The following is a 24179-nucleotide window of genomic DNA, read 5'->3' as shown; positions in this document are numbered from 1 at the left end:
ATAAATGTTACAATATTACGAAACGTAATATTTTAACATTTGTTATCATCACCAATAAGGTATAAAATTTCAAAATTATTGCACGATACGCAATAAACACGATAATTTTGAAAGATTATATCTGCAAATATCATGAGAAACTTGAAAAAAAAAACTAGATAATATAGTAACAGCCGTACAAGTAGAATAATGACTCAGGTCAGACAAATATGTAGAGTGAAACGGTACCAAATCGCGCAAGTAGAACAGATCAGTGCTTGGCGAGGCAAGTGAAACAGTTCGATATGCAGACTACTCCAATTAAAAAATATATACTTACATTTACAAATTTAAATCTTTCAGTTTTTATATGTATTACACGTATATATTACAGTCATCTCATGTTAATTGTCTTTTAATCATTCTCCTGTTTCTAACTGCATGTAGAATGCGGATATCTTTGTTGAATCCTACTCAGAAATTTAAGGAGGCAGATATTGTTTCAAAATTGGAAGACTCAAATAATACTTTACGAAACAAACCAGAGCTGTTGTTTGTATCATAAAATATATAGACAATAAAAAAATTTTATTATCCATGATAAGCAATCGTAAAAATAATATATAATAAAGAAAAGTAACATACATCGTCTACAGTTTTCTTCTTCTTCTTTTTCTTATTTTCGAGTACCTGTAACATTCCTCGTTGAAGAATTCTACCTACGACTGACACAGAGTTACAACAATTTATCCAAAAATCGTTCGAAGACTCATCAAGCGCGCGAGAGAGTAATATCTATCATCAGCGTAGGAGGACGTTCAAGGGGAATAGGTAGTGACATTCATTAGGTCTTCTTCGCGTTTAATCCACGATGAATGCCGGCGTCGAAGGGTGAAACAAGGAGTGCGTTGCCCGCGTGAGTAAGGGTACCTCTGGGTATTTGTAACCTTCGTCGTCGGCGGCAGCCAAGTCGTTGGGGCCGTTGACGGATAATCGTCATTCACAAGGCGGATTTCTTTTTAGGCTCCCTTCTGGCTGGCTCCGCTGGCGCTTAGACGCCAGCCAACCCTTCGAATACTTGGAATACTGGAGGGTTCTCACTTCGCGGGTAAAGGGGGAGGGGGATGGGGACGTAACGAGAAACGCGGCTCGATTAAAAAGCGAAAAAACTTCCTCACTCCGAGAAGAATCTGCGAACGACAGTCGGGGTTTTCTCTTTTTAAATAAGAAAACGGTCTAAGTTTTCAATTCTAATTTGCGAAATAAATAACCACCAGGCTGCGTGGTATTGTTGGTCGAATTATTCGCTGGGATAAATTGGCTCTTCGTGGGATACTGGCGTTTTGTTATCGACATGAGAGAAAAATGCGAGGTAGCGGGAGACTGGTATCTTTGAGAGATTTTGTTTCGTTAGTTTCCTGGTTGATATCGTGGATATTTGTGGAATGGAAAAATGATAATTTTTGCAAAATAATTCATTCATAGTCTACGTATTAATTATCAAGTGACAACACTTTTCAATATTGAGAATATCTATTTGATATTCGTTCCAGAATTACTTAGAGTGAAGTATCGATTTATATGGTCTTATAAATGAAGCTTCTGAGGCTATTGTTCCACTTTAGACTATTTAACATCGATATTGCTCATCGAAGAAATATCTCATTCGCTAAGTACAATATGCTGGTACTCCATCAGGTTAAAAAGAATCCTCTTTAATTCAAAGGAAGAAAAACAGGAATTTTCAAAGAACGTCTTCTGGTCATTTCGTTCAGAATTAATATCTACGTGATCGTGGACAAAATATTTTCAAATAATTACTAGAAACTATTTTCAAAGTGAACGAATCATAATACAGATCGAAACGGTCAAAGAATTAAAAAATGAAAAAAAAAAAAAAAACGAGAGAACATGTATAACACGAAATAGTTAAAAAAATAAGTCTTTTGTGCCTGCGTAATATTTCACGCTTTTGAAAGTTATTTACTTCGCATCAAACACCGCTGCAGCACAAAAAAAAAAGGTTTTCAATTTTCGAAAGCTTTACTGTCATTATCAACGTTGCATTTTACAATATGTTGTTAAAGAAATTTTCGTTTGTTTTTTTTTTTTAAAGCAAAATATTCGGGAGGAAAAAAAGAAGCGTGAAATAATAACTGCAGTGCCACTGAACGTGATACCAAAACAAAAAAGAAATAAATACCCGTGCAATACCCGTTTGAACTTTATTCATTTTAAAAACAGCTTGAAAACTGATACATTATTTTAGCAGAATAATTTTTATTTGTACACCAGCGGGAAATATTTTTCTGCGCTGTCGCTACGCATACATTTCTAAATGTATAATAACTTTTATCAATTGACAAATAAAATCCGCTTGAAACTGTCGCACTGAATATTTAAAAATACTTTAAAAAAACTTGCAAATCAAATGAAAAGATGTCAGGAAACATCGAAAAAAATGTTTAAGCCGTTACTGTTCATAAAGAAATGTTTCATCGAGAACTTTCGTCACCGAGTCACGTGAACGTTGAGTCATAAATATTCTTAAGAGACACGGGTAGAATACCACTTACCATCGATGAAAAATTATCCCACCCTCTTCGGAGTGACTCACCCCGACGCAGAAGCGAAACACACGTAAAGCAAAGAAGTAACAAGAGCCCCGCGTTCTTTCTGTGCAGTCACGAATAGAAAGGGAAGGAGCAGTTGCAAGGTATAACGTATCCCTTGAAAAAGTTTCACGACAAGTTAATAGAAGACTGCGAGCAACTAACCGCGCCGGGAAAATAGCACGGTTGGTTAGAAGAAGTCGGGCGCTGATCGTAATATTCCTAACGACCGTCGTTTTTAACTTTAACTAGACGAAGGGACGTTATTTCGTACAGAGTTACTATTACCGGGCGAAATACCGGCGTCTGAATTGTCATTACGCGGATACACGATTGCTGTTATTTGAATTTTGAGCCATTGATATTGAAAAATCACGAGACTCGAGGTGATAAATGAGTTACAGCGTTGTTACGAGAAGAAATTTTAATTCGCTACTCTAACGTCGTGTTCTTTTTTTTTTTTTTTTTTTTTCTTTTTAATATTGCCGCGCGAGAAAGTAAAAAAATTTGAAACTAAAAGATTCGAAGTTTCGTTTCTAAATGTTGAAATTCAGTTCAACATTCGAAGTCCTCGCGGGACTTGAAACTTGAAACTTCAGCAGTGGACTTCGGAACTGAAAATTTCGATGCGTAAAGTTACAAAGTTTACGTTTTGAGATTTCAAAATTGAAATTTAACAAGAAGCCGTTGTCGTGTTATCCAAAGATTTCTGAACAAATAAGCAAGGATATATTTGCAAGATTTACTCCACCGACACAGATACCGGAAGCACGTTGGCTCGAACGGAAGCTGAATCTTCCACGTTGCTAAAGAACCAGATTGCCGTCCGTAATATTAAACGCTTCGCGTGTCGGTAAATTTACTCGTACAAAGTTAAAGAGTTGGAAAGAGAGAGAGAGAGAGAGAGAGAGAGAGAGAGAGAGAAAGAGGGAGAGAGAATCAAGGCGGGTTTGAAATAAGAGAAACGAAAAGAGAGGCGAGAGAGAGAGAGAGAGAGAGAAGGTAGTAGGACGTTCGTCAGGCGACGAAGAGGAACGCGAACTTTGGCCTTAAGGGGTAGGTAACTGAACTGTTCGGGTGTTCGCGTGAAACTTAAGAACAGTTATATAGACGAAACTAGACGAGACGAGAGGACTTTGGAGGGCCTTCGACCAAGAAGGAGAACCAGGTTACATGGTGCTCGACGTAGCAGAGAACAAGCCGGTTAGGGCTGCGACACATCTTGCGGCTTCTAGCCACAGGCCAAGCTCCTTGCCTCCCTGCCACTGTTTGTCTTGTTACTGACTGCAGAATTTCAAACTCGTTCGACCAGGCGAAATCACATTGTAATCAGAGCCATTGTGCTGGAAAATCTTCTACTTACTGTACAGTTAATTAACCAACGTCAGCGCCGCACGACACACGTGACTCTGATGAATATTGCACTGGTAGGAATTGACGAACGACGTCTACTCTGGGCGATTGTTTGATTTAATGGACAGAGTTTTGATGTCAACAACGATATTCTAGTAACTAGGTGGATTATACAGCGTTGAGTGTTAAGTTGGTTGGCGTTGATCGTTTAATATTTTTATGCATTAGAACGATAGGGACATGTTTCTTTCATTAATACGTATTATTATTGTTTAAATTCCATTTTCATCGAAACTCCATCTGTTAAATCGAACGACATATTACAGAGACGTATCCCGTATATATTTTGGCGAAAACGTGTGGAATTTAAAGAATTTTAAGAGGTATTTTGATCCCTTGATCCTTAATCACGTTCTCTCTTTGCGATCTTCAAATCGTTTGTCGAACTGCGTGGCTGAATTTCTTCGGGGACTGTCCAATGGCCACTTGGCGTAAATAACTGAGAGTCAGGATCACAGAGTTCGATGAAATAAAACGATCGAATCAATATTATTCGGTCCGGAGGCAATTTTTCAAAGGAACTCGTCGCAAGTACGATTCGACGAGAACGAACGAAAGGCCACTTATTGAAGAGTAATTCCGCGGGCTCGATGCCGGCCACGATGAAACAGTAAACAAAGAACTTGGAGGCAAAAGTTAGCCGCGGAGAAGAACTCGGCGATTTATGCTTTCGATTAAATAACAAAGCACCACTGCCTGGAAAATCAAGTCGTTTTAAGCGATACCGCTCCATTCGATGATCTTTCGACGAACTAACAAGAGAGTTACGAAACTTTGCGAAACTTCCGATACAATTTCGATTGTCGGCGAATTTTGCAATGGAATCAAAGTTCAACGAACGACTATTTTCGAGTCTAAGTGAGTTTGGTTGTGAATTGATTAATCGATCGAGGGAAAAACTGGTCCAAAATTCATTTCTCTGACCGACGTATACAAAGAACAATAATACTCGGAAATTAAATCGATAATTTTATTATTTTTACTGTGTATCTATTTCTGAATGTTCCGTATTAATTGATAATTTTAGACAAAACTTCATTTTTTTACAAATTTTGCAGTGTTTTAAAAGATTACATACGTAATTGATATTTAAAAAATCTTGTTTTCGTAAATTTATTTAACGAAAGTAAACAAGATTAATAATGATGAATTCGAAGGGAAATTGAAAAAAAAATATTTGTAATTTTTCTACAGATCTTAATTTATCGACATGACTTCTGAGACTGGATATTAAATGATTACTCGATTTAACGAAGAACCGAGTCGAGCCGAACCGACCCGAGCCTAATCACTCCGGCAAGTTCACAGAAATTTTGTACATCGTGAAAAGTTTCACAATTAGTCTTGGAAGTTTCATAATTTTGCAACTTCGGCCGGCTTGTTTTGCTGCAGCACATTAGTGTGCTCGGTTTAATTTATCATTTCACCTCCACTCGGAACTTAACTTTCCCTTCTCCATCTTCTCATTCTTTCCCTTCTTTCCTTCCTTTCTTTTCAATTTCCCTCTTTCAATCTGGCGTATTGTGGAACGTTCGCAAGAACAAATTGAATCTTCATAAATCCAATTTCGCGAATTAAATCTTTCACCCGATGAAATCTGGAAAATTTCACCGGATAATCACCGAGAATTACACCGTAATAAATAATCCGTTTTTTTCCAGCACCCAACTATTTCAAAATTTTGCATCTAATTGCGGTGTGTCACTTCTCTGTCGAATCAATTATATCTTTCTTCCTTTCAGAAAGCAAGACAAACTTTTTCAAGAAATTAATTTCTTGTTATTTTCTTTTTTTTTCTTAAACGTCTTTTTTAACGTGATGTTTAATATTACGTCAAAGTTGAAACACGAAGTACTCATCGGATGTAACATCCTACTAACGTCCTTCAGGTATAAATGTTTGTCGACGACACGTAATTTCGAGTTCTAGTGTTTGTGTTCTTGCGACGTTTCGACGTTTCACGCGACACTTACGCCTAACAATAAGTACATATACTGACATTATCGATTTTTGTCGGCCCACTGAGATATGGATTTTGAATCGTCACATCTGGCGAATAAATATTACACTTTATCATCATAAGTAATACTTCGTCGTAAGCGTCGTCGTAGAGATAATGAATAACGAGTATCAAAGTCCAAAGTCACAAATTATTATTTGTACGAAATACAAATAACGTACAAGAATATACATTTGACTATTTCTGTCTTTTAACTTTATCATGTTGTCAAATTTTTTTTGGTATTGTCATAGATATACAACCACGGTAATTTACTTCACTAAAATTTACAAATTTTAGTAAGCAATTATAGTAATAATTTTAGTAAGTAATTTTAGTAACAGCCACTAAAATTTACAATATTTTATTTTATATTTCACATTCCCCGTGACAGAGGTCAATAGAAAAATCGTACAATTAACTAATTCAAATTCTTCACGTTACATCGATTAAGAGTTAAGTCCAATTAAACTAATTCCAACTAAACAAAAATACAAATTTCCATAGAAAATCCAACAAACTTAAAACGTTTGCGTCTCGTAAGAATCGATCCGCCCCCCCCCTCCCCTCCATCCATTCCGTAGGGTTAACAAATATAGAAATTCGAACGCTATTTCCTCGTACATTTCTTCGTATTCGTACGAAGCTATTTCGCGGCCAATGCCACAGAAGAAGGAGGCCTGTCTCGAAGATTCATGCAACGACGAACAAGAAGGCTACATTTCCCACGGGAGACAGTATTCTCCTTTCATTTTCAGACTTATTTCCATCCAGGATGGAAAGAAGCCAGGGAGTTGCCGGTATTCTCGTCTAAGACAGTGTCCCGAGCAACTTAGGAGAGGTCCGTGGGGATTGTGGGCCTCGCTGAGCCATCATCCGTTCCGCGACGCGGAAATCAATCTCAACAGATTCTTCGTATCAATCTCGCATCACACCTGAAGTGCATATCCGCTCGTATCATCCGAGTCACCACTCGTAGTTTCCACCAAACTTCGCCGTATTATTAAAATGACGTATTATTAAAAGAAAAAAAAAAGAAAACAGTGCGTTAGTTGAAAACGAGAATAACTTTTATATTTTATTTTTTTTATTCCCCGTTTTCGAACAGATTTTTATTTCTTAAATCTTAAAGTCTACGAATTTAAAATATCTAATAATTTAAAAGCCAGAAGCTTCGAGAGGAAATTGCACTTCCTTATATTTTATCAACTTCTCGTGTTATATGCAGTTTTCCATGTAATTTTGTCACTTTCAAATTTTCTATAAATTCAGTTCTACAAATTCAGTTTATTCGAGTAATCGAAATGACTTTGAAATAACTTTCGAATCTCGCGCTATGAATCGCGAAATAAGTTACATTTCCCTTGTCATATCTACAATAACAATCGATAAAATCATGGAAATAATTTCATAATTATTTCGAACTGTTATCTTCTATTTTGTTCCAAGTAGAATGTGCTCAAGCCTGGCTCGTCTCTGACAGGCTGGAGAAAGACCGTGTTGAGAATATCGTTAGAGAGAAAGAACCGATCGATTCGGATGGTGGAAGCCTGTCGAAGGCTGAGGAATACTTGTCTGGAAAAACGATGGGCATATTAGCCGGCGCGCCGCGGTGAATCAGTTTCCGCTAGGAAAACTCCGCTGAGAGAAACATCAATTCCGGTTGAACGCCGTGAATACAAATTGCACCATCTGACGCTCGTTAAGAAGCCGTGAAATCAGCGGATCGTATTTCTTTTTCGCTACTGGCTCAGACAGCAGTTGTGTTCCTAGAGTTTTGAACCAGGTTAGTGGAACGTGATATCAGACGAGATCACGACGAGATGAGAGGTATATTAATCAGTTTATTTATTTAAGTGTCTTCTTCTCGTGGTTTGGGTTAGTTGCCAGTCGCATTCCATTAAACTAATTATATCGCGAAGAGCGATTATTTCTATTTCTTTCGAGCAATAATTATAAACTGTGTTAAATTAAATTTGGTACAAATGGGATTTGATGGATGATAGTGAAAATCGTCGATTACGATTCTTTAACGTCATATATTTTAAATTTCGATAAAAAAGAATTATTCGATTCCAATGGGAACGAAACTGCAGAATAAATTATCAAATAAATTGAAGAGAGAGTGAGTGAGTGAGTGAAACAAGAAGATTAATTAATTAAAGAGAGAAATAAATGTAACAAGACACCATTAACTTACAAGTCTAAACGAATAACACCCGAGTGCGACTCATTATTATAACCGACAATTATTATAAGCGACACCGCTGGTCACCAAGCCACTGATCGATGTACGCTCATTGTTATAACTACTGTTTACCAATTAGTCGTTGCGCAATTATAATTGCTAATTGCACACACCTCCGGATGTGTCCATCGGGGTGACACCCGAGAACCACCGGTGTCGTTCATTTGCCCGCGAAACCAACCCACAAGCGTACGCACCGTTAATTTTAAACATTACCCGACAAAAATATTCCTCCCGTGGCTGTAGAATTCAATGAATCGAGTTTCAATCCACTGTAGTGATGTCAAAGTTCACTCACGCGCAATATTCTCTTTTGTACAGTCGCAAGAAAGACTGCGAAGATACAATTATTCAATTTCGCGAGCTGATTTTACAATAATATTTTCCTTGATATAACGTAAGTACTATATTTTAGCTTAGCTTTATCGTTCGAATGTGACGAACGATAGAATTTAAAAAGAAAAAAGAATTTAAATCGAGTTGTTATCGGAGAGCTCTGTTCAGTGTACTTTAAATTTATTATCGGTAAAAATCCAGATTTATTTTGAGCTGTTTAATATTTGCTTAAATTGTTTTAAATTAAGCGCGACTTTTATTGGGTCGGTAAAGAGCAAAATTAACGATTGTAATTTCGCGTTTTAATCGGAAAACTGGCAGTCAATAAGCTTCTGCGAATGAAACGAATTATAAAAAATACAGTAATAATTAAACGAGTGCATAAAGCATAAAATATAAGAAATGTACACCTATATACACAAAGTATAAAAAATATATACATGCGTATATATAGTACGTCAAAGAATAACTGAAATTAATTGTGGAATTCATATTATGTGAATTCTGCTCCAGTTGCATTTTTATAGTCGTAAAGTACGTATTACAAACGTGTGTCTGCGTATGAGAGTTGTAGATGTCCGTGAAGTTCTGTAAAATATAGACTGAACATAGTATGCGACACACACGATGTAACACTTCGCATACAATATCCATAGACAATGAACGCAGGCATTGTCTGCAGACAATGTTTCTAAGTCTATATACTCTCTATACTCTCTCTAGTACACGCTGCACAATTTCAACAATCATTGTCACGTATCACTTTATTGAACCAATTTTACTATTTGACACTTCAGTAAAGAGAATACAAAGTGATATTAGAAAACTGAATCGATATGTTTAATATAAAATAATACGTGCAACGATAATCGCAAATTTGAAACTTTCGTCTACGCGTCATTGTCTGTCGACTATGCTTCACATTCGCCTCGTCGGCCAAAATAAAGGATCGATACGGCACGAGGTAGGTTTTTCGCTCGACCATATGGACAAGTTTAAGAAAGATACCGAAAGGACATATCGGGGTCATGGCGATTGAACACGAACAACTCGAAGGGAGGTTAGTCGACCCTCGGAGACGGAGAACTGATTCCTTTTCGAGCGTCGCTGTTCCATGGCTGACTCGGAAAAGCGAACCTTTCATAGATTTTCCTTGCCAAACGGATACCCGTGCTCGAAGCTACAGACGTAAGGAGATCGATTGCCGCGCCGAAAGTGGACGGAAGATTGAATCAGCCGCGGCAAAACGAGCAAGTCGACGAGCCAGAGCGCTTTTTGCATGACCGACTCTTGTGACTTGTCGCGTTCTGAATCACGAACGGCCGTGAGAGAGGATCGGGAGAAGACCGACAGAGGAAAAGAGAGGGCCGCTTTTGCCACCCTTAAAAGACCAACAGGTCTGCGACGGATCTATAATGAAAACGCTTTTCCTGCCTCTTTAAGGATTTATGCCGAGTGCTGACCCTTTGTCGTCGTCGACCCTTCGACGCTTTTCAACGTCTTGAAAGACGATGTTTTTTTTGTCTTTTTTCTACGGAAGCACCGGAAGATAATTAGTTTTTGTTTTTAGGAAACGAGAAAAATAATGTACAGTTGCTCGCGAAAGTATTTTGTCGGAGTACGCCGCATTATACACGAGCGACGATGTTTCAGACAACACGTGTAATAAATATATAGAACTTCCGGCTCGTGAGCCATTGCAGAAGTTCGGAGCACTAGTTTCTTTTTAGACGGCATGAACTTCTTTTTCTTTTTCTGTAGACTTTTCTGGAAAATATGAACATTGCACAAGTTTCATTTTTACAATTCCGACAATCTAAAATATTAATAACGTAAATAAAAAAAAAGTAATTTTCATTGAACTTTGACTAATCGTATTGAAAAAATTTCAGTGTAAAATTAGACTACTCGATCGATTCTACATTCGTGTTTGGTTTTTCGAATTATTGTGTTTTTCTTGATTAATCGATAAAAGTATCGACTCTTACGATGTGTACCTCTGAACTGGACAAGTTACTCTTTTCGACTAATTATGTTACTGTATCACGTCGCTATCGCGTCTGAGAAATACAGTTTAAAACAGCTGGAATCTTGCCTTGTAAATTGATACTAAAGAAGTAACGACCAGTAGACGTCTCGTCATAGACGCGGACGTTTTAATTACGAAGAAGAATAAGATACTCGGGCTCCTTCTTTCTTGTTCGAACAACGGAATCAACGTCAATCAAGGAACTCCGTAACACGTTCAACGAACACGGCCCCTTCGTTTAATTAAACCGTGCTAGTACGGTCAGTAGCATCAGTGATTACATGAAAACCAGACGTGAAGGCTAACTTACACATCGTTTTTCTTTTTCCCTGTGTTTCCCTTCTTTATCTTGTCTCCCCGTCACTCTGTCTAGAGAATTTTCACGTCTCGTGGAATTGAAAATTTAAAATAACAAAAATTCAAAAATTCGATTGCCACCCAATTGTTCAGTTCAAACATAAATTCTAAGTAAACTCTTATTTGTCAGATATAAATATAAAATATTAATGCAAACTGTGCGTAATGGTATTTTAATCTATTTTGTTTCTTGTACTTTTTATACGATGACAAACATTTTCTTTTATTAACTTTTACGAGGCAGAAGTTGCAGTTTTGCACAGTGTATTAAAAAGAGTGTAATGAGCATCAAGAAATGAAAAATACACGAGTAATTATGCGTTTTAATACTCGTGTAACATTAAAAGTCTCTATTCTACGTGTACGCATGCAGATAAACGCAAACATAAAAATATATACGAAACAGAGAGGGAAGCAGAGGAAGAGAATGTATATTGTCATCCTAGGATTATGGCGTTCACTAACGCGCACGATATTAGCATTTCTTTCTATTGAAGCAACTTTTCTCAGAGTACATTAAAATAATTACACTTAAATGTAATATTAAACATTCAATGTAACATTATTTAAATGTAATATTAAACATTACACGTAACAATATTAAATATTAAATTAATTACATTAAATTATTAATTTTAAACATTAAATAACTTTAGGTTGTTACTGAAGTCATCAACAATTTAACTCATTGTCAGTAACGAAATAGTCGCTGTTTTCAACAATGAAAATCAATGAATCGGCGAAATATTAAAGAAATATTAAATCTTCATCACCGTATATCTCTCTCAAATTAATAAAAAAATGATCTGAAATTTCCGAGCAGCAATATATATATGCTATCTGAGAAGTGATGTTAATTAAATTTCCAATTTCAAAAATTACAATTCCTGTATATCCATCCGCAGCAATTTTATCGTCGGCTAACTACCACCATCGTACGAAAGAAAAGGAAAAAAAAATACCAACTCTGAAAAATACACATTCAAGAGTTCGTTCATTTTCATCGACATTGTCAAAGGGGAGAAATGGAAGGGAGAAAAAAAAAAAAACGCGAAAACGGAAAAGCCGCCCAGAGATTATCCATATTTCAGCGAAGCAAAAGTTTGCTAAAACGTGCAGTGGTAATTTGTCGGCAACACGTCAGACGGAAAGAAAGCCTCGCCATGGGAATTCAATTAATCCTCCTCGATATTCGTTCACTTTCGTTCGCGCCCCGTTAAAATGCACGAACGATTGCAACCGCTTTTAGAAGTTCTTTTTCCCCTCTCCCACGCCACCGTCCCTTTTTCATCCTTTTTTTCTCTTCCTCCTCCTTCTTCTTTCGTTTTCTTTTTTCTCCAATTGGAAAGTAACCGACGAGTTCGCCCCTTTATTTAAGGTCCATTGCTATTCGGAATTTGAAGAAAAGTAGAAAAAGGGCAAAGGGAGAGGAAGAAAGAAAGCGCAGGGAAAGGATGGTAGTCGGGTGGAGAAGAACGATCCGCGAGAATCAAGAAGAACGTGTATCAGAAATGAGAACGAAATCTGGATAACTGGTGAATCATTGATATTCGCAGGGTGCTCGGCGGCGGTCGTATGCAAATGAACGACATACGTCATCAATATGCACCCAGGAAGTTAAATTATTCCGTGGATGAAACGGCTCTCGTGGTGATTCCCGACGAAGTTGAATTGGGTCATTGATTTAACCCATTACAAAGTTATGGTATTTCGTGGCCATTATGTTTCGTGATTCTCTTCGGGTTGATGCATTGTTTTGCTTGCGCAAACGGTAGTAAATGGTAGAATCGTGTTGGTGACGAGCATTCGCGATTGCTGTCCATTGCATTTAAAGAGCAGATTCATGATTTTCATTTCGATTTTCCAATCATTCTATAATAATCGAAGTCGATGAATCCATCGTACTAAGTTGTACCAAGTTGAATACCTTTCACTAGAATATTTAGTTTTCTAAATTGTTGTAATGGTACTTTTCGAATATTTTCTATGTATTTTACATATTCTCTATAAGTATTCATTTTGCTTCTTGATATACTTTTTCATTTAATTGATAGTAATAAATTTATCAAATTATTTTGCAACATTTTCTGTAATAAATCAAGAAGTACCTTAGTATTTTACTACATTTGGATTTTTTTGGAATTCCTTTAGACGAAATTTTATTGTTTATTACAAATTAATAAAATATATTCAATCTGATTCAAGATCATGACGTGGTGTTTAATCATTGAATTCCTTCTTTTAGGTAAATTCTTGGAAAAAGTATTCAATATCCATTAGGTATACAATATTTAACCACGTTCTATTTAAAAGTCATAACACAAAGTTATCTACTCCTTCTCCAAACTCCACCCCACTTTTCAAAGAATCGTACTGTTTTATAGCTTTCGAACTCAACAAAGGTAAATTAAACGCCGTATAAACAGAAGCTACAGAAACTCTTGATCTAATATTAGATTAATGTTAAGGTAGAGAGATGTTGATCTTAATCAAGGAAATAGATGGAGGATCTATATTATTCGACTAAACATTCGACTGTAATTATTCTCCAATGTCAGTAACTATACTATATAACTGCAAACTTAAAATTACAAAATATCAACTGTGTTTAAGCAAACGTTTAACTTTTTCAAGTAGGTAGAAAGTTATCGTAAGCGTTCGTACGCGTTATAAGAATCTTCTCATCTCTATTCCAAAATATCTGATTACGTAATAAGTTTCAATAGATATTTAGTTAAATTTTGACTCGATTAGAATCTATTTTTATTTAACAATATTGTTTGTTTCTTTTGAAATACAAAATATTCGAAATTTTTCAAACAGACTCATTCACAGTATACCTAATCTCATTTCTCTGTCGCATTTCAATCTTCACTGTTCCAATTTATTGGAACAACTAACTTTGACCGATTTTCACGAAAAAAAAAAGATCGCCTAAAGTCTCAAGAGTAAAAAATAAATCTTCCACACACGTCCTTTACGATCTCGACGCGCACAAACGAGAACAGAATGCAAACATCGTAGAAACGCGCAGTCGTGATATCGATGGCGAGCGACACAGAGACACGCGATTTTTCCTTTCGTCAACGTGAAAACCTCATTATCGGCATTCGGCTCGTGGAACGCGCGGCGTGCAACGCACCTAGTCAAACTGAATAATATAGACGACAGGTGTCTGATGCAGATAAACCGCCGAAGGGTAAATTTGTGAAGCAAGCAGAATTTAATTCGCTATTCAATGCATGGGCATAACGGGTGCCATCTATCATATACGTTTACGAAGGGAGAAGCCGCTTAACCGTGCCGCTCGGAGCTTTTGACACATTCCTTACTGATCCACGTACCTTTGAACCACACACATATACACACGAGACTCTGAAAGCCTGCTTCGTGATATCCCGCTATGATCGATGCTGAAGATTTCCGCGAACGCGTGGTTACACCTACGCCTCTATACCAGATATAATTCGCTGCTGTACGCGTTGTTTCAATTCCAGTCCGATGCTGGCTGAATTAATTTCCGGTTGTCTTACTCGATCTTAATCATACAATACCTGCCAACGTGTTTGTTCTTGTTTTACTTGGGCGGAATTCCATTTTGAAAATTGTCGGAGATTTCTTTTTTTTTTTCTTTTAGAGAAATTGGAATAATATTCCAAGCTGGAAGTGACTGATTAAACTGATCGCGAGAGCGACACTATTTGAGATTATTGTGTTTCAGAGAGGAATTGGAAGGAGTTTCGAAATTAACCTAGGAATTGGAATTAAGTGAATTTTTGTAATTGATTGATCGTGTATGAACATTAAGTAATCGAGCAACGCTGTTTGCAATTGGGATATGTTACTCACTTTTTGAAATAATTCGACTTTTCAAAAATTGTACGATTCCTGGCGAAGAATTTGTTTCGATGCAAAGATAAAAATAATTAAACTAACAGATGTACACGCGGTACGGAGAACGAAGACTGAAAGGAATAATCGATATATCGTATCATAAAAATTTATTGTTAGAGATAGCTGCGTATCGTAAAAAACATCTGCGCGGCTGCAATTTTATTTAACGTCTGAACAGAAAAAAAAAATCAACGGTATCATATTCTATAAATTTTTAATCTACCACGCTTGCAATATCAATTCATGAAAATGGAAGTTGGAAATCCAAATGATAAAATCCGAAAGAAATGTAAAACTACCGATTTCACATTATAATATAGAAAGTATCTTCTTTTAAGAATTACTCTCAAAATTATTTTATAATTTAATAAAAATAAGATAAGAATATGTAATGATCTCAGAAACAATTAGCTTCTTACAATTTCAGAATAACAGTGAAGACAAAAAAAAGCAATACGATTAAATTTAAACGTAAAAAAAATAGGAGAAAGAGTGAATTTTAATATTGATAACAGATATCACCTTTATGCAGATATTATATGCAGATGTTATATTCGTTAAAAAAGCGACGTAACTCGATTAGTAATTTGATGAATCTTAGTGAATCATTAAGGCACGTGAAATTATAATTCACGCGGAGTTCTTCCCACCTTCATTTCAAGTTACCTCGAAAACTGTGTTTTCACGAAATATTCACTTTTCTAAACAACGAATGTTACAGTTTGCGAGTAATTATCAACCTCTCGAATTGACCATTATCGTGTGAAACTAACCCTCGCAGAGTGATTAAAAACTTTTTCAGAACGTAATAACACCGGTTGTATACTGTATTATCGTACATTAGGTTACCTAACGATGCTTAGAACGAGGGGAAAAGGTAACGCAGTTATCCCTAATCATTATAATTATCCTCATAAATAAGAACCGTTTCTTGACCATACTTTCTGTTTTTCCATCCCACCGTACCACGCTGGCCGTGTTATCTAAATTTCATCTTTAGCTTTCCCCCTTCGAAGCTACGGAAGTTCCTGTCCGGAAACTTCCGCACGCCACGTTGGAGAATATTTCTTGGAAAAAAAAAAAATAAAAAATAAAAAATAAAAAATAAAAAATTGAAGCTACCTGATATTCTTATCCACTTGTCTTTTTCCTCATTATTATTAGAATGAAAATAAATGTTACGCGTAGAGCAAACGGATGTGAGTCAAATTTGAAAATGGAAAGGAAAATTGGAAACTATCTCTTGGAGATAAAATGAAAAAAATAAAAGGTAATGAAAAATCTCCTTCCATCTCTCTTCTTTTTCCTTTATTAAAACGCAAATTTCAAAAAAATACAAAATGAATCTCATTTGTAACCTAAGCTAAGTATCCATATAAACGAAAAAGAACTGGAAAGTGTCTCTTAGGATGAAAACGCACAGGAAGAAAAAGGTACTGATGTAATAAATTGAAGGATCGGGACAAGACTTTCAAATGAGAGATATTTCTACTTTCTAAATGTAGAAAGCAAGGTTTCTTTTTTTTTTTTAGTTGAAAGGATTCGAAATGTATAAAAAAAAGGAAATTAAGTAAGGGATGATCATGTGAGTCGCTTAACGTGGTCCGTTTTCTTCCGCGAGCTCTTGATGAAACCGAGAAACTCTAGTTCAGCAACTGCTTGAGTGAAACGAGCTCTAAATCTCCGTTAAGGATACCATGAACCACGATAAAATTCACACGTGTTCCCACTGTGAATTATTCAAACAAGAGGCACGCGATCCCGGCGAGTAACCACCGCGAGCTTACGATTTCACTATTACCATCTACGATATGAATTTCAAGCGTACAGTGGTTAGACAAATCTTCCTATATACGTTCCATTACTCCTCCACCGTACGGACGTGAGAAAACCTCTAAATGAAAAAGGATACTGTAATTTCGGATCCACGTCCCGTTGCTCCCTTGCGCTGCTTGCTGGATCCACGATGATTAAAAATGCCTGAAAGAGTTTCAAAAACATGGTACAAGGCTATCTATCTAGTCGAGAAACGATGGAATTTTTTCACGTTCACGATCGTGTGAATGTGAATGTATGAATTGGAAAGACGGACAAGGGAATGAAAAATTTAGAGTCAATGAATGAGGAATTTAATCTCGAGTCTGAAGAATTTAAGAGTCAATAAATGAAGAATATTGAGTTTAGAATTAGAAACGATTTAGGAAATTTAGCGTGGACTTTGGGAAGAATTTTTAGTCTGAAGTCTGGCAATTTGGTTCAAAATCTAGAAACAATTTTCAATTAAGAGTTTGATAATTCAGTTGAAAGTCTGTAAGTCGATTTTGAGTCCAAAACTCTTAACAAGACTTGATCTACACAATTTAGTCCAGAGTTTGACAAATCTTAATGTAGACAATTTAATCTAGGATCTAATGTTTAATTTAGAGTGTGTATTCTGAATAAAATTTTATCCAAGAGGATTGCAGTAGTGTGATTAAGTTAATTTTGTAAAATGTGGAATATAAAATATAGAAATCATGGAAAATTCATCGGGAGACTTTGAGACACTTCAATACTTATTTCAATATGATGGCAATATTCTACTAACCATATGATTTTCTAATATTCTAAACATTTATATTCAATGATAGATATAATATCAAGGTAGAAAATTAGTATCATTCATCTTAAAAGGATTTTTTTCTTGAAATTCAATATCAAGTAAAAAAAAAAGTAACCTGAGAAAAATTTTCCATATACTAAATCAATGAACAAATGAAAAGAGAAACAAAATTATCAAAATTGTGGCTGTTACAGTTAGTCGATGAACGATTGATTGGTCTTTCATTAAAAACGAATTTAAAATAAGAAATATTGAGTGAAAAAAGAACTCTGTTTGTACTAATAAAACATTTTTAACGTAAAAAGCTATATTTCAAGGCAAACGAAACGCGGCGCCATTAAAAGCCTGCCTTTCTATGCGAATGTAGCTTAACACCTTACGCCGTGGTCGACGTCCGTGAAAATGGAATTCTCAGAGAATGCTCGTGTCTCCATTCATTTCTCCATTTCGCGGCGTAATTCTTTCATATAAAGGAACATAAACGCCGGGGATTAGACGAAACAAAAGTGTTTGGATTTATAATTTAACACGTGACGAGATAAAACGTACTTTGCGACAAATTGAACCGAAATAGTTGGAACGTTAATTTCGCCACTATTTCACACAGCGGAAAATTTTCATCTAGAAAAAACTTGCACCAAATTTTTAAAAATATTATTCGCAAAACGGAATATAATTCGATCTGTGTTTAAAATATCTTATTTTTGAAATTTCCGCAAATATTTGTTTTGTCTTTTTTTTTTTATTCAATTTCATGTCACGAAATGAGAAATAAATCAATATGTACGAACCAAACAGGAGGTATTTTCTATAATACAATGAAACGCATCGATGTGCGCTCATGAATAAACAAGCGAACGAATTTTTATCATGGTGCTGATTTAAATTTCTATGCTTACCTAACATGGCGTATTATATTTATCTTAGCATAAAATAGATTTATAAACTGTTAGGATTAATAAAATTTTTCATTTCATGAATCAACATCAAAGAAAATATTACATTTGACATGTGCCACCAATATTGATAAAAATATTCTAATTAAAATTGTATATAAAATAATATATTAGATTTAAAAAGAAGTCAGAAATAACTTTTTCATTCCTTTCAGAGAAATAATCCATACATGTTTCTAAAAAAAATATTTGCATAAACCAGTTATATTTATACTTATCTCTATCACTCACATGTATACGGCTATTAAATAATTTGGTTTTATTTCCAACAAAACAGTAATTCACCGAACAATATTGTCGTGCACTATCTCTTTCATCTTACTATTTTTCTAACAGCTCTGCGTAATTTAGAGATCACATGTGCATACTTTTTCACTTTAATTTTCTTTGTCCAATACTTACACCTTAATGACGGCAAAATAATAAAACAACCCCCTTTACAACACGCTGTTTGCGTGAATCACTCGTTCGCGAGTACGATTAACATCACGAAACGAATGCACACAATAACTCACGATAATATTCAAAGACAGAAATCTTTTACGAACGTATATATCTGTGTTGTATAAAATATTTTGAAATTTCTATATTAACAATATTTGAGACATAATCTGATCACAAATGCGATAAAAGTACTTGGAATAGGCATAGTAAACTCTTTTTAAAACGTAAATATACTAATTTCTTAAACTTAATAATTCATTTATTTATCATCAATTGAAATTGATCTGTATTTATCAAACTTCAATTCTCTGATTCTAGATGCATGTATTTTGTATTATAATCACTGTTATATATTACCAAATTAACTACAAAAATATAAATTTTCATAAAAATCCACTAGTTACTAACTAAATACTAACAACAAATACTGCCTCAAAGTGTTTCGCACAACACGTACAATATACACACGAAAGTTTTCTGTGCCAATTCGTGAGTCAGCGTACGTGACCATAAGTATAACTGTGATTTACCTGTAAACACGAAACGGATTGTTACCTGCAACCAGTCGTACATATTGATCAGCTTCCTGGATTCCAAGTGCAACTTGTAAATTATACTGAGGTCAGGCAGCGTGGACGGAATGGCGTCGTCATTCTCCAATTTGCAGCACTCGCACTGAAATATGTATTTCCAATTAACTTGAACCTGTGTAGGACAGGGGCCTCGTTTATTATCACGAACAATCTATAATCGATATCCGACTGTTCGATAGAGAAGAGTGAAAGGTCAATAGCTATTGGAAGAATCGTAAGCCGCAGTGAACGCGTGAAAAGAGGGAAAAGCTCTCGTTCAAGGCGGAAGCAATTCAACGGGGAGTCACGAATACTTCATAACGAATTATATTTATATTTTATATATCTCGAACAGGATTAAAAAATAATCGTGAAAAATTTTAAGGAGATTCGTTCTATTTTCAGTAGATTTTACGACTATATTTCAATAATGAGGAGATCAATGAACAATCGTGTTTTTGATTTCTCATGAAAACAGTTTGATGTTTATTTTTCACAGTCAACAAAATTACTTAATTGTAATATGTGACCGTCTGCAATAAATAATAATATACGAAATTTTAAACACTAAATATTGTGATATTATAAAATGTAATTATAAATCTAGTAGCACACACACATACACACACATACACAATATGGAATTTTCGGAGTGTTGATAGATTTATTAGAATAACAGTTTGCAAAATTTCATTTCACTTTTTCCAATCAATATCATGCAGCACCCACACCACAAATATCACAAAACTAATTTCTATTTAACTCACATTTAAGTATACGTGTGGATCATTTAATCCAGTATGAATGGCAGCTCTCAAAGACCCACGGATATGCTGTTTCGCTAAATTTCCATCGCTGAAGCAAAATATCTCGTTGGCTGGTACATAATGAGGATTGACCAAGTACACAGAGAATACTTTCTGATCCAAATAATCAATCACATCCTGTTGGGCTATCTTATAAGGCGATCGAGATTGCGTTTGCGACAGTTTCAATAATTTCTACGAGCGAAACACAAAGCAAAATATTGCAATTTCCTCCCATTCTCTTTAACACACGCGCGTCACATGGAATAGCATTGAATTCAATTTCAGACCTCTTTCAGTTGAAGTCGACTGAGTTTTTCACCGGTGGAAACAATATCGACAGGATTCGAGGCTACTTCTAAACCAGCTTCCTCGATTGTTTTTATATGGCTCTGTAAATCCGCTTTAACTTTATTCATAACTGGATCCTTCGAACTTTTCATAATTGCTGCAAGAGAGTTCAATTTTCCAAGCATTTCCTTCTTCGACAAAAAGTTCAATAATTGCAGGCATTCTTTATACTCTTGAGATTCTCTTAGATCTTTCGCGTAGACTGCTCTCGTGTAATATTCGCGCAGCTAAAATAGTATTGAACTGATTCTCCAAATTTTCTAAATTTCGTTGAAATGTAGATTACGTAGTCTTTGGTGAAAGCCATTCGTTTTTCATTGATTTATACCTGTTTGCCCATTGGCGCGTTTGGCAGTGTCGACGTGAGATCGTGGAGACACTTGACTGTTATTAAAAATCGGTGCATATATTGGTGAAATTTATTTAGCAGTTGCGACAATGTTTCCTAATAATGAGCTAGCTTTAAATCAGTGTTAATTTTATAACCTATGATTTCTTAAAATTGTAATAAAATACTTCAAAACTATGTGTAATAAGTAATGCTTGCTAAATGGCAGTAGTGTGCATTAATTAAATGAATACAAAACCGTACCTTGAACCTATCATTATCAAGCAATTCATCTTTATTCTCATCACTCGTATGTTGTTCAATATATCTTTCTATAGAGGGTAATTTTTTAATTTCTGTCAAATCCTCGTCTGTTAAACAAGACATCCGATGTTTTATCTTTTGCGGTTGACAACAAAGAGAATTTACATTGTTCGCGTAAAAGTGTTGTATCATACATATCTAAAAACGTAAGAATAACTTGGACACTGAATGGTACATAGAAAAGGATCAAAAGGAAACAAAAGGATAAAATAAATTGGTACCTTGTAACTATGTAAAAAATTCTCTACAGAGAAATCATAGAACAAAAAAATATCCGTTAAAAACTGAAACGCGCGCCCAATTAATTTAAACGGAATGTTTGTGCAAAAAACAGTTTTTTCTAACACATCTGACAAAATGTCAATTTGTTTCTGCATATGAAATACCTAGACAAACATATTTACTTCTTTAAATATCTCTATATTTCATTATTATTTTTATTATCAATTTTATGGTGCATTCGCTGCTTACTTGAACATTCAACTTTGATGTAACATCGTATGTTAAAGATCTATGAATGGCATGCAAGGTAGTTGCAACACCAAATATAAGAATAAATTTCATTGAACTTGTATATGAACTAAAAGATACAGAATGTTAATTTTCTCATATACTAAAAATGAGTATATTAATCTGGTATATACTCATCAAACAATTATAATACCTTAATATTAAAATAAAATCATGTAATACTTCAGGAGAAGAACTTTCAAAATCAGTTATCAGTATAACAAGGGGATCATTTTGATCACAATTTTGTTGGTACCATAGCTTAAGATTTCTCATATGACATTGATTCTTTTTAGTTAGAATATCTTCTTCATCCTACAAATTGTATGTATATTACACACAATATATAACAATTTGTATTTCTTAATACTCTGGTAACTACCTTTTCATTATTCATCAACTGATAAATTGATTCTTCTACGAGATTCTTTATATTATTCGAGTCCCTACTCAGTATGACAGCAATATGCTTTGTTATTGGTTCTAACTTGGAAATTACTCTTTGAAACATTATCGAATGATCAGAGACATTAACTCCTACAATATAGTGATTTCAAAATCGTATGTATCTGATTAAAAAAGAATTTTAGATATATATTCAATTAAATCACCTGTTAATAAAATGGCTGTTTGTATTTCATTTTCAAATTGCTCAATTGGTTTAGCTTTAATTTTAGAGACAAAAGATTCTAAATCATTCAAAATTTGTTGGAACATACTGGACCTTATATCCTAAAATTTTAATTATTGATATAATATAGCAGCGCGAATTGCTCATGTATGAACATTCAACACGAGACAAATACCTCTATAGCATTTTGAATGCTTTTCCACGTTTCGCTATAAGTGAGATACCATGGTTCGTTTAAAAAATCCAATGGTTCAAATTTTGTATGCTTATTCCCAATTTTGTATGCACCTTTGTGTGCAAAAACACCCTGAAATTATTTTAATTTTCTCTGATAAAGTCTGAAGACTTTAGATTTAAAGACATATAATAAAGAAAAGATTTTTCTCCAAAGACTTAAATTTATAAAGTGTCAAAATATTTATATATGCTAAAATGTCAATGCGTGTAACTTTCGTTCAAAAGAGATAAAGAAATTACTTCTAACCGTGAAAATAGACAAAAATTATCTTGTTATAACTGTATAAACAATGTGCCATATCAGTATTTTAAGGTTATGTAAGTAAAAGCAACAGGTGTACTATACCTTTGACACTGACACGTTATCCATATTATCAAAGAAGCCTTTTTACAGTCGTATATCTAAACAAAACAACCAAAAACTATTCCACTCGTTCAAAATCACATAATTGACATCGAAAGCGCAGAAATACAACTTCACACAACGACAAGCTGAACGCCACTGTCGCTCTGATTAGTTCCAGAAGCGCACCTAGAGAGCGCTCATCATCAGCATGCTTTGTCGCCGCGAATTAAACCATCATAAGTAATCACATTAAACAGATTTAATTTTGTTGAACTATTATTAGTCTAAATTTACTAATTATAAATGTTTTTGTTAATTTTGTAAATCAAAATTTTCTGCTGCGGATTGTGTACTTTAAATTTTCTGAAATTCACTTTTTACGAAAAATATTTGATGAAAAACGAGACTATCGAACAAAACGTTTCAATAATTTCCAAACAGTTTCTAACAATGGCAACCGTCCTCATTAAGGGGAACGTTACTCTATATACTCGGTTATATGAATGCTTCATATACGGTACGGTCGTGAATTCCACATTATACTCGTATTAAAGACAATTTGAATAAACGTGTTCGCCGTGCAAATTACACTGGCGCACTTACAATCAACGCAACGCGAATCTACGTAACCAGAGGCGAGGACGGAATTTTGAAAATCTGGCTCTGTCCGGGAAGCCCGGCGACGGCAGACGTAATTGCGATATTCGAATTTCACGAGCGTAAGCCGGCCCCCCCACGATCATCATCTGAATCACAAATGTGCCGATTGAATCCGTCGAAGCCGAGCAAACAATCCGGAAACCGAGAGTTTGATGCCACGTTTCCGCGGCGCAGGAGGAGAGAGAGAGAGAGAGAGGAGAGATGGGCGTTCATCGAACTTTCGTTAAACTGGCAGGGCGGTGCAAGCGTGTGCTACTTGCCCGGAGAACTTGCCTGCCAGAAACTCGTAATTGATTTAAAGAAGTGTCCAAACAAGATGCTGTGCCTCGCGCACTGTACTGAAATATCCCCGCGCTGGTATGCGCCGGTGTAAACGACCGTGCAAACGGCCACTGGAATCGAAATTATTCTGAGCTCGCCGAGCACGTTCCAGCATTTCTATGAGCTTCGCCGGAAGTCTGTTTGCCCACTATCTTTTCTCGAAATCTCACCTACAAATAGGTGCCACGAATCTGTCTGCAGTGAGCTTTGTGTCGTGAGACGTA

The 24179-nt window shown here is 35.3% G+C and overlaps 2 protein-coding genes across 2 annotated transcripts in view; one reads left to right on the top strand and one right to left on the bottom strand.

The window, feature by feature from the left end:
- Positions 1-24179, top strand: part of LOC122529011 (fasciclin-1-like) — a 355664-nt gene that overhangs the window by 271538 nt on the left and 59947 nt on the right. The gene's annotated exons all lie outside the window — the stretch shown is intronic.
- On the bottom strand, positions 16159-23140 carry LOC122529010 (origin recognition complex subunit 3). The gene is made up of 14 exons (XM_043654723.1): positions 22975-23140; positions 22567-22698; positions 22372-22492; positions 22143-22297; positions 21915-22075; positions 21722-21830; positions 21472-21636; positions 21191-21388; positions 20927-21043; positions 20538-20825; positions 20209-20442; positions 19425-19544; positions 16780-16847; positions 16159-16542 (listed from the first exon to the last, which is right to left on the bottom strand). Exons 1-14 carry the CDS (start codon positions 22996-22998, stop codon positions 16449-16451), a joined length of 1986 nt encoding a protein of 661 aa, XP_043510658.1. The 5' UTR covers positions 22999-23140; the 3' UTR covers positions 16159-16448.

The sequence above is a fragment of the Frieseomelitta varia genome, unplaced genomic scaffold, assembly GCF_011392965.1.
Source record: "Frieseomelitta varia isolate USP_RPSP 00005682 unplaced genomic scaffold, Fvar_1.2 scaffold_275, whole genome shotgun sequence".
Taxonomy (NCBI): domain Eukaryota; kingdom Metazoa; phylum Arthropoda; class Insecta; order Hymenoptera; family Apidae; genus Frieseomelitta; species Frieseomelitta varia.
The sequence above is the reverse complement of the archived record's forward strand: the minus strand, read 5'-3'. Positions and strand labels throughout refer to the sequence as shown.